The 12,327-nt window shown below is 43.6% G+C and overlaps 1 protein-coding gene across 1 annotated transcript in view; it reads right to left on the bottom strand.

The window, feature by feature from the left end:
- Positions 1-12,327, bottom strand: part of dgki (diacylglycerol kinase, iota) — a 197,505-nt gene that overhangs the window by 47,767 nt on the left and 137,411 nt on the right. The window contains exons 21-23 of the mRNA XM_060839555.1: positions 9,832-9,932; positions 4,142-4,221; positions 3,402-3,446 (exon numbers count right to left, since the gene is read on the bottom strand). Of these exons, the coding sequence (XP_060695538.1) occupies positions 3,402-3,446; positions 4,142-4,221; positions 9,832-9,932 (226 nt within the window). The remainder of the gene's footprint in view (positions 1-3,401; positions 3,447-4,141; positions 4,222-9,831; positions 9,933-12,327) is intronic.

Genomic DNA, 12,327 nt, shown 5'->3' with positions numbered 1-12,327 from the left:
TCACTTAGATGAAAGAAGTGAATGTAATGTATCTAAGGTATGCAAAGAGAAAAAGATTAGTGAAGACAAGTGTAGGTCACCGATGGTCAGAAACAGGGAAGTTATAATGGGGAACAAAGAGATGGCAGGCCAATTAAGTACACATGTTGGTTCTCTCTTCATAAAGGGATGCACAAACAAAATCTCAAACATGTTGGGAAATGCATGGTCTAGTGACGGGGCGAAGCCAAAAGAAATCAGTATTAGGAGGGAAATGGTGCTGAGCAAATCAACAGGATTAAAGATTGTCAAATCCCCAGGGATAAATCCACATCCCAGAGTGATTTAAAAAGTGGCCCAAGAAATAATGGATGCATTGATGGTCATTTTCCATGATTCTATAGACTCTGGAACAGACCCTATGGATTGGAGGGTAGCTGATGTGATCCCACTATTAAAAAGGAGCTATACAGAAAACTAGGAATTATAGACCAGTTAGCCTGACATTAGTGGGAGAGAAAATGCTAGAGTTCATGACAAAATATTTAACAGCAGACCACTTGGAAAACAATGACAGGGTTATAGCAAGTTAACATGGACTTACAGAAAGGTAATCGTGCTTGACCAATCAACTGAAAATTTTCAAACATGCAATTAGTAAAGTTGACAAAGTAAACCAGAAGGTGCAATTTATTTGGACTTCCAGAAAGCTGTTGATAAAGGTTCACATAAGAGACTGGCATGTAAAATTAAAACACATGGGATTGGGGGTAGTGTATGAACATGGATAGCGAAATGGTTGGCAGATAGGAGACAAAGAGTAAGAAGAAACCAATCTTTTTCTGAGCAGCATGCAGTCAATAGTAAGGTGTCATAGGGATGAGAGTTTGGACCTTAGCTATTCACAACATACATTAATGATTCAGATGAGGGGACAAAATGTAATATCTCTAATTCTGCAGCTGACACAAAGCTAGGTGGGAGGGTAAACTGTGAGGAGGATGCAGAGATACTTCAATGTGATTTGGACACATTGAGTGAGTGATGAAGTATAATATGATAAATGGGAGGTTATTCCCATTTGTCGCAAAAACACGAAGGTGCAATGAGATGAGCCCTTGCACAACAGTCACTGAAAGTAAGCATGCAGGCATGGCTGGCAGTGAAGTAAGCAAATGATATATTGGCCTTCATAGTGAGACAATTTGAGTATAGGAATAGGGATATCTTGCTGCAGTTGCACCGGGCAGTGGTGAGACCACACCTAGAGCACTGTGCACATTTTTGGTCTCCTTATCTGAAAATGGCGGTTCTGGTTATGGAGGGATTGCAATGAAGGCTTACCAGACTGATGCCTAGGAGAACTGACATATGAAGAGAGACTTGATTGGTTAGGATTAAATTCACTGGAGTTTAGAAGAATGAGCAGGCGATCTCATAGAAGCCTATAAAATTCAAACAGACCTCGACAGAATAAATGCAGGAAGGATGTTTCCATTGTTCCCGTGTCCAGAACCAGGAGTCACAGTTTAAAGATAGTGGGTAGGACATTTAAAATGAGGAGAGATTCCTTCACCCAGTGAGTGCTCAGCCTGTGGAATTCACTGATATATAAAGCAAGATTAAGGTTAAGCCAAAACATTTAATATTTTCAAGGAGTTATAGTTCTTAGAGCTAAAGGGATAAAAGGGTAAGTATGTAAGTTAGCTTCTGAGCTTGAAGGTTTGTTTTCAGACGTTTCGTCACCATACACGGTAACATCATCAGTGTGACCAGTGAAGTGCTCCTCTCCCATCTCTCTATTTATAGGTCTTGGTTTCTTAAGGTGTTAGGGAGAAAGCAGGAGCAAGGGACTGAGTCAGATCATCAGCCATGCTCATATTAAACAGGGAAAGAAGACTCAAAAGGTCTCACTGTTGCCTTCCCCTCACCTCATCTCAACAAAACCTGCTTCTCATATGGGCTGTTGGCAGTATGGGGGTGGTCTTCCACTGACAAGCATAATACCCACTGGCATGCACACTCACTGAGCCCACTGTGACCTCCAGTTATCATCACTGATCTGCCATGAGGACTTGACCTTCCAAAGGCACAGCTACTTAGAAACAAATGAAAGCTGATCCTCTCCTTATTGACTCTCTTTATACCCCCTATCCTTCTGCACACACAGACTCGTCACTGTCAGTGAACATTAGAACTCTCATTACAGTCACTGAACACATTTTAAACCCCGTGGGACACTGGCTCATCCCCAGTTGCCCCTGAGAAGATGTTGGGGAGCCTTCTTGAACCAATACAGTCTATGTTGAACCACAATACCCTGAGGAAGGGAATTCCAGGATTTTGACCCAGCCAAGTGAAAGCCAAGAAACAGCAATCTATCTCCAAGTCCGCATGCAAGTGATAGTGTTCCCATATATCTGCTGTCCTTTTTCTCCTAGTTGGAAGTGGTTATAGGTTTTAGAAGGTGCTCCAGAAGGATCTTTGATGAATTTCTGCAGTGCATCTTGCAGATAGTACAAAATGTTGCGACTGAGCATTGGTGGTGGAGGAAGTGGATGCTTGTGGATAAGATGCCATTCAAGCAGGCTGCTTTGTCCTGGATGGCGTCAAATGTTTTGAGTCTTACTGGAGCTGCATTTATCTAGCCAAGTGGTAAGCATTCCATCCTGACTTGGGCCTTTTAATGGTGGATAGGCTCTCCTAGCCCGTGACTTCCTCTTGCAGCCACTGTTTTTATGTGGCAAGTGCAGTTGAGTACCTGGACAAAGATAATCCCCAGGATGTTGGAAGTGCAGGGATTCATTGAAGTTCATTCATTCATTAACACTATTAAATATCAGGGGTGATGATTAGATAATCTCTTATTTGAGATAGTAATTGCCTGGCATTTGTGTGATGCAAATGTTACACTGGAATTGTTCTCACCATCAGTGGCCATTGGTTCTCTCCACTCTATTAGTGAGCACCATCTCTCTCCACATTATTGAAGAAATCTGGCACTCTCCACACTGTTAGTGAACATTAGCACTCCTCCTCCATTTCAGTTATTGTGGTATCTCCCAGTTTTCCAAATCTAAACTACCAATCTCCTTTTCTCTCGTTCACCTTCACTTTCACCTCCTGCACCTGTCCTCCTGCCAGCCATGAGCCTTGTTCAGTGCTGCAGAAGCATGGGAAGTCTCCCATGCCAACGATTGTAAGCAAAGATGAGTGCAGTATGATTGTATCAGGAGAAACATGCAATTGGTTTTAAACACAGAGCTGCCATATACAACCATCTCTGCAGCATTTCCAATACCAAGCTGTACTTAACAGAGTTGAAGACATCACCAAGTCCTCAGGACAGAAGCAAGAGAAGGCAAATGCTTAATATACACATTCAAGGGCATCCTCAAGCATTTATATCAGGCCAGCCTTACCTGGTAATGAATTCGGTGTCCATCGGGTGTTGATGGGTAAAAGTCCTGGATAGCAAACAGAAAAATCAGTGCTGGGAAAAAGATTTTCAAAGTGCACAAAGGCCTTGCCAAATACATTCAATGACAAGACCTGTAGACATTAGTGTTGATGACTCCAAAATATGATGCTGACTGAAGGATTCTGATAGAACACAAGCCACAATCATCACCCTCAATAAATCACTGTCAGGCCATCTTGGAAATGCTGCTTTCTGTCTCTAGTCAGACAGGTTGGGGAAAACAAGCCCTTCAGCCCAACCAGTCCACACCGACCCTCCAAAGAGTAACCCACCCAGATCCATTTCTCTCTGACTAATGCACCTAACACTATGGGCAATTTAGCATGGCCAATTCACTTGACCTGCACATCTTTGGACCGTGGGAGGAAACTGGAGCACCTGGAGGAAACACACGCAAACACAGGGAGAATGTGCAAACTCCACACTGTCACCTGAGGCTGAGATCGAACGCAGGTCCTTGGTGCTAACCACTGAGCCACCATGCCGCCCCACGGTGTTCTTCCCTAATTTACAACACCTGTGGCCAACAGGACAAACACCCGTTATGGTGCAATAAGCTCGACCATTTTACAAATATCCAGCCGTATTGTGCTCACTATATTCGTCAATTAAAGCCTGAAAATGGATATACATGTCACTGACATCGCCACAAGATGAAGTTCTCATAGATCTATATCTTACCTCCTGTAGTCGGTCGATATACCTGCGACAAGTCTCTAGGTCACAATCTCCGTGAATGACAATAATTCCCAGTGGGATTGCTGTAGGATGACAGTAACAATGTTAAGTAATTTAGTACATTGGACCACTTAATTTATTAGTAAGGGGTCATCATTCTTTAAATGACAGAAAAGGCTGTATAACGTACTGAGGGCACTCAGAACTTTAAGAAGATAGTGGTTTGGTGGCAATATCAGTGCACTTGTGATCCAAAGGTCCCGGCTAATTCTTTAAACATATGGGTTCATATCCCACCATGGTAACTAATGGAATTTAATTTCAATTGATAAAACTGCAATTAGAACCATGGCAAAAATAAAATTATCACTGAATGTCAAAAAAAGTACATCTGGTTCTCTGGTATCCTTTTAGGGAAAGAAATCTGGCATTCATGTGACTCCAGATTCCAAGCTTTTAGCTACGCAATGAAGTGGCCTTGGAAGCCACTCAGTTCAAGGGCAATTAGGGACAGGTAACAAATGTTGGCCAATGATGCTCATATCTCAAGAATAAATAATTTGAATCACACAGACAAACAGACCTATTTCTCCTTTATTTGTACCTACAGGTTTTCATGGCACGGGGTCTTAAAGATTATAGTTTGCTACGCTACAACATTCGAATCATACAGTACAAGAGAGGCCCCTTGGCCCTCTGAGTCTGTACCACCAAAAAGATGCTACTACCTACTCTTTCCTGCAATAGGCCTAGAACATTGAACGTTATCACACTAAAAAGTACTTTTTAAAAGGTTGTGAGTTTTCCCAATGTAGTGATGGTATCATGGTCAATAAGGTAGAATAATAGTTACCTGATTGGGGCTGTTAATCTGATTTATTCAGGGAGCCTTGGCAGACAGATAAAAACAGGAGTGTCAGACATCCTGACACTCTGAGGAAGCTGGATCAGTGTGAAGGACTTTTCTTATGTAAAGAAAAGGGTGATTTGGTGACCTCTTGGAGTTATTTCACCTACCTCAAGTACCCTCTCAGGCACTGCATTGCAGACCCCCACAACCTTGTGGTTTGAAAGGCTTTTCTTCATATCCCCTGAAAACCTCTTGCCTTTCACTTTAAAATAATGCGTCCTTGCAATTGATCCTTCAACCTGGGGAAAGGCTGTTTTTTATTCACCCTATCCATGCCCCTCATTATCTTATTCACCACTATCAGTAACCCCCTCAACTTTCTCTGCTCTAGAAAAAATAACCCAAACTTATCCAGCCTCTCTTCATAGTTGAGTAAAAAGTGAGGTCTGCAGATGCTGGAGATTAGAGCTGAAAATGTGTTGCTGGTTAAAGCACAGCAGGTTAGGCAGCATCCAAGGAACAGGAAATTCGACGATTCGGGCCAGAGCCCTTCTTTACATAAGAAAAGTCCTTCACACTGATCCAGCTTCCTCAGAGTGTCAGGATGTCTGACACTCCTGTTTTTATCTGTCTGCCAAGGCTCCCTGAATAAATCAGATTAACAGCCCCAATCAGGTAACTCATATTCTACCTTATTGACCATGATACCATCACTACATTGGGAAAACTCACAACCTTTTAAAAAGTACTTTTTAGTGTGATAACGAGGTGACGGTGCCAGGCAGGCTAAGATAAAAGGTAGGGAGGAGGGACTTGGGGGAGGGGCGATGGAGATGTGATAGGTGGAAGGAGGTCAAGGTGAGGGTGATAGGCCGGAGTGGGGTGGGGGCGGAGAGGTCAGGAAGAGGATTGCAGGTTAGGAGGGCGGTGCTGAGTTCAAGGGAATCGACTGAGACAAGGTGGGGGGAGGGGAAATGAGGAAACTGGAGAAATCTGAGTTCATCCCTTGTGGCTGGAGGGTTCCCAGGCAGAAGATGAGGCGCTCTTCCTCCAACCGTCGTGTTGTTATGTTCTGGCGATGGAGGAGTCCAAGGACCTGCATGTCCTCGGTGGAGTGGGAGGGAGAGTTAAAGTGTTGAGCCACGGGGTGGTTGGGTTGGTTGGTTCGGGCGTCCCAGAGGTGTTCCCTGAAGCGTTCTGCAAGAAGGCGGCCTGTCTCCCCAATATAGAGGAGGCCACATCGGGTGCAATAGATGATGTGTGTGGAGGTGCAGGTAAATTTGTGGCGGATATGGAAGGATCCCTTAGGGCCTTGGAGAGAAGTAAGGGAGGAGGGTGTGGGTGCAAGTTTTGCATTTCCTGCGGTTGCAGGGGAAGGTGCCGGGAGTGGAGGTTGGGTTGGTGGGGGCTGTGGACCTGACGAGGGAGTCACGAAGGGAGTGGTCTTTGCGTAACGCTGATAGGGGAGGGGAGGGAAATATATCCCTGGTGGTGGGGTCCGTTTGGAGTTGGCGGAAATGACGGCGGATGATACGCTGTATACGGAGGTTGGTGGGGTGGTAGGTGAGAACCAGTGGGGTTCTGTCTTGGTGGCGGTTGGAGGGGCGGGGCTCAAGGGAGGAGGAGCGGGAAGTGGAGGAGATGCGGTGGAGGGCATCGTCGATCAAGCACTGCACATCAGGCTCCAGTCATATAGGCATTACATTTGCCAACAACAGTTAGCAGCCAATTGTCACTGTTAAATGCTGTTTTCAAATGATTAACACGGCAGATTAATTGGAAAAGGGCACTATTGACACAAAATAATGAAACAGCAGAAACCATCACTTGAGAAGTCGGGTTGGCTCAGTTGAATTCATTTCTACATTGCACAGGCTGATTGCCACTCTCTCACACTTCCTCTGATCTCCCTGGAGCATGACACCACCAACATCAGTAGTTTTGTAGTTTTAAGGACTGTTACTGACATCATCTTCATTGGAGATCTCCCTTCTCATGGTCACCTAACCACACATAGTCTGCTTCTACCTCATTCCAAAATCTACAACAGGACTGCCCTGACAGACCCATCGTTTCACCCTGTTCCTGCCCCACTGAACATATTTCTTCCCATCTTGACTTTACCACCTCCCTTGTTCAGTTTCTCCCCGCTTACATTTGTGACTCTTTTGAAGCTTTAGGCTTGATTCTACAATTTTCAGTTTTCTGGCCCTACCCACATCCTCTTCACAATGGATATGTAATCACTTTAAAGATTCATTCCCCAACAGCATGGTCTGAAGGCTCTCTGCTTCTTCTTTGAAAGGAGGTCTGCACAGTTGCCATCGACCATCATCCTTCTTCACCTTGCTGAAGTCCTTGTCACTTTCAACAGCTTCTCCTTTAACTTCATTTTCTTCAGGTCAAAGATGTGGCTATGGACATCTGCATGGGTCCTCACTATTCCTTGCTCTTTGTGGGATCAGCAGAACATTCAATGTTCTTGCCCTACTTGGGCTCCCGCTCAACTCTTTGCTGGTGCTGCTTTCTGCTCTCATCCAAAATTGGAAAAATTCATCATTTTTATTTCCAATTTCCATCCTTCTCTCATGTTCATCCAGAGAAGTGAGGTGATTCACTTTGGAAGGAGCAATAGGAATAAAGAGCTAATGGTAAGATTCTTGGTAGTGTAGATGAGCAGAGAGATCTCGGTGTCCATGCGCATAGATCCCTGAAAGTTGCCATCCAGGTTAAGGTGGCATACAGTGTGTTAGTTTTAATTGGTAGAGAAATTGAGTTTCGGAGCCACAAGGTCATGTTCGAGTTGTACAAAACTCTGGTGCGGCTGCACTTAGAGCATTGCATGCAGTTCTGGTCACCACATTATAGGAAGGATGTGGAATTTTTGGAAAGGGTTCAGAGGAGATTTACTAGGATGTTGCCTGATATGAGAGAAGGTCTTATGAGGAAAGGCTGAGGGACTTGAGGCTGTTTTTGTTAGAGAGAAGGAGGTTGAGAGGTGATTTAATTGAGACATATAAGATAATCAGAGGGTTAGATAGGGTGGACAGTGAGAGCCTTTTTCCCTTGGATGGTGATGGCTAGCATGAGGGCACATAGATTTAAATTGAGGGGAGATAGTCATAGGACAGATGTTAGTTTCTTTAAGTAGGGGCATGGAACACACTGCCTGCAACAGTAGTAGATTTGCCAACTTTAAGGGCATTTAAATGGTCATTGGATAAACATATGGGTGAAAATGAAATAGTGTAGGATAGATGGACTTCAGATTCGTTCCACAGGTCAATGCAACATTGAGGGCTGAAGGGCCTGTACTGCGTTGTAATGTTCTATGTTTATGGTCCATCTCTGACTCTTCCCCTCCCTTCATCAGTCTCAGTGTGCCAAGCTCCTATATCTACCAATATCCATTATAAGCACACTAATTATCACAGCTACTTTGACTACACCTCACAATGTTTTCTGCAAGGAATCAGTTCCATTCTCACAGTTTCTCCTTCTCTGTCACAATTGTTTTGATTATGCCACTTTCCACTGAGCACCTTTGACATGATCTCTTTTGTCCTCAACTAAAGAAACCCCTCCCCACTGTGATTGGCAGTGCACTCATGCGTTTCAGCTCTAGCTCCTGCGCTTCAGCCCTAATTACTTCCCCTCCTTCCCTCAGCAGCAACATGGTTCAATTTATCCCTACTTTTCACCTCACTAGTCTCCACATTCAAAGGATCATCCTCTGCAATTTCTGCCACCTCCAGCAGGAAGCCAGTCAATTCTTCCATCACTCTTAACACTTCTTCACTTCTCATAGCACCTTCCCATGCAATCACAGATGTAATACTTGGCTATTCACCACCTCTCTCATCATAACCCAAGTCCTCAGAGACACTTTCCAAGAGAAGCAGTACTATACTTGTACTTCTTTCAATCAACTCTGCTGAATTCACTGTTTAAAATACTGTCTCCATTAGATTGGTGAGACCAAATGCAGATTAGATAATCACTTTGTGGAAGACCCCCAATCTGTCTACAGGAATGACCTAAATCCCTCAGACACTTGCCAATCAATAAACTACCTTGTTCGCAAGTTAAATTTCTGTCCTGGGCTGCTGCAAAGTTCCAATGAAGCAAAATACAAGCTTGAAGTGCAACATCTCTTTTTCATGCAAACACTTTATATAACCTCTACATCACACTGTTGGATTCTACAACTTCAGAGCCTGGCCACATATCCGTTTTCCAATTGTCTTACTTTGTTCCCACCTCTCCCCTCCCACATCGTTAAGTTTTGACTTGTTTACGTCTTATTTAGTTTGAGTGGAGCAAGTCTCGCCCTTTCACACCCATTTTACATCTCTTTTCCCTTTTCACGATCAGTAATAACCCCTTTGTTTTTTGCATTGGATCTCTCCATCAACTGCCTTCTTGCTCCTCCTCTGCCTCTAAAAATGACATTTTCCAACACCTTTCAATTCTGAAGAAGAGTTATAACCAGACACGAAACGTTAACTGTTTCTTTCTCCACAGATGCTGCCAGACGTGTTGAGTTTTTCCAGCATGTCTGTCTCCAGGTGACACTGAGATCTAGAAATCTAACTCTGACTTGAACATGTTCAGTGCTTGAGCTTCCTCTTTTGTACAGGTTTCTTGAATTCTGTCATTCGTGCCAATGTAACAGATACCCAGACTGAGCTTTATTCATCAGGTATAAGGTTGGTTTCATGTCACACTAGGTTTTTACTCTCTGCTGAATGATAAAAACAAATGGAAAGGTTGTGATCATCTTATCCTGCGAGTGCCAGCATGGTGAGTGAAGATTACTCCCAGAAAATCCACCTTTACTTACAGATCTCTTGTAGTCGCTCCTTATTGTATTGTGGATTTTCGTAGTCTTGGAGGCTGATCCTGTTCACCCGGATCCTCAGCCGACCAGGGACAGTGTGAGGGCTGGAAAACACCGTAGATAAGAAACCAGTAAAAATGAAAGCTGTGACCAGAGCTTGTGATTAGGAGCAGGAGGGAATAGAGATCTGAGTGGACCATCTGAGTGTCATGGATCCACAGGATTCTTGATTGGAATTATTCACATGCTGCTGTAATGACACTGCTTTAGATAGATGCATTAACTTGAGTTACACACACAATATCTTTTGTAGGAAATGCCTAACATAACCTAGTTAAATGTACCTCACATGTATATCAATTTAACATGCATTTACCATCCCGACCAACACTCCAAACAGCTCCTGCCCCACACCCCACTCACAGTTGCTTTGCCACCACCTTTGAGGGAAGGAGATCTGCCATTTTTACCTGGTCTGGTCTCCATATCGCTGCAGACCTAGAACGTTCTGGTTGACTCTTAACTGCCCTTTTAAATGGCCAGACAAGCTGTAGAATTCAAGGGCAACTAGGGATGGGCAACAAATGCAGGCCTTGTCAGCAACACCTGCACCTTGTGAAAGAATATGAGTTTGGGGTACTACATTTTTAAGAAAGACGCCAAAAGTTTGGGGGTGATATGAAAGAGATGTATCAGATTGGTTGCAGGAATCTTGACTGATATGGAGAGTTAGAGCTGGTGTCAATCTCCTCTGGGCAGAGAAGAGGGGAGAAAATTTGAAAGAGGTGCTCAAAATCATGAATGGTCATGATATAGCAGAAAGGTCACTACCAGGGAATGTATATTTAAGCTGACTGGCAAAAAACCCAGGGATTTCCAAGACCCACTCTGGAATTTGTTTTCCCGGGAAGACTGAGCTCAGTCTCAGCTCAAATAAATGGGAGATATAGTAGCAGGATATGCGTCTAACTGTAAAACCACTTGCCAAATCCCCAAAACAAATATGATTGCTGCAATGAAGAATGGAACAGGAGAAAGGAATCTAACATTGTCTTATATGGTCTGAAGAAGAGTCACCAGAGTCAAAATATTACCTTTTTCTTTCTCCGCAGATGCTATCAGACCTGCTAAGCTGGAGAGAGGTTCAGAAGTCACACATCACCAGGTTATAGTCCAACAGACTCATCTGAAATCACAAGCTTTCAGAGTGCTGCTCCTTCATCGGATGACTTCAGATACTTCACCTGATGAAGAATCAGCATTCCAAAAGCTTATGATTTCAAATAAACTTGTTGGACTATAACCTGGTGTCACGTAACTTCTGGCCTGGTCCACCCCAGTTCAACACTGGCACCTCCACGTCATGGCGAGAGTTCAGAACAGACTTACCAGGATGTTGCTGGGAATGGAGAGTTTGAGTTCTCGTGAGAGGCTGGACAGGCTAGGTCTTTTACCACTGGAACATAGGAGTTTGAGGAGTGACGTTATAGAGGTTTATAAAGCTGTGAGGAATGTAGATAAGGTGAATGGAGGGTGTCCTTTCCCTAGGGTGGGGGATTTCAAGACGGGGGGTATATTTTTAAGGTGATTGCAAAAGATTTAAAAAATACAGATTCAGATGTGGAATGAACTTCCAGAGGAAGTGGTGGATGTGGGTACAGTTACAACATTTAAAAGACGTTTAGATAAGTACATGAATAAGAAATGTTTGGAGGGATATGGGCCAAGTGCAGGTAGGTGGGACTAGTTTAGTTTAGGATTGGGTGGCATGGACTGGTTGGACTAAAGGGTCTGTTTCCATGCTGTGTGACTCTATGATTCTATATAACTGGGTTTTGAACACTGTTACTGAGCTGAAAATGTGTTGCTGGAAAAGCGCAGCAGGTCAGGCAGCATCCAAGGAGCAGGAGAATCGAAGTTTTGGGCATGAGCCCTTCTTCAGGAAAGAACATTGTTAACAAGGATTCATACCAGGCGAAAGTAAGGACTGCAGATACTGGAGATTGAAGTTGAGAGTGTGGTGCTAGAAAAGCACAGCACGTTAGGCAGCATCCGAGGAGCATGACAGTCGACATTTCGAGCAAAAGCCCTTCATCAGTCATGGGTGAAGTAAAATAAAATGGAATAGGAGGTAAAGTATGATACCGGGCATAAAATAGTGTCTTAAATTGAGTCTTATGTGGACATTGAGACTACTGACATAATCACGGGTTTAATACACAAAACACACACAATAACAGTAAAATCCAAACTATATTACCACATATATTTGAGTTACAGTAATAATGTTTTGACTATTTCTTAAGGTTAAATTCATGGGGTTGACTATTACATAAATACAACTTTTGAGTGGCTGAAATTCATGCCCATCAAAATTCATACCACGACAGCTGGCAGACTGGAAGACCTGGAGCAGAACAGAAGACTGGCACACTGACTCATAAATATTGATCTATTATCTGTGAAGAACTAGGGTTGATGTTTATACGAGACATATGG

The sequence above is a fragment of the Hemiscyllium ocellatum genome, chromosome 19, assembly GCF_020745735.1.
Source record: "Hemiscyllium ocellatum isolate sHemOce1 chromosome 19, sHemOce1.pat.X.cur, whole genome shotgun sequence".
Taxonomy (NCBI): domain Eukaryota; kingdom Metazoa; phylum Chordata; class Chondrichthyes; order Orectolobiformes; family Hemiscylliidae; genus Hemiscyllium; species Hemiscyllium ocellatum.
Note: the sequence above shows the minus strand (reverse complement) of the source record. Positions and strands in the feature narration are given on the sequence as shown.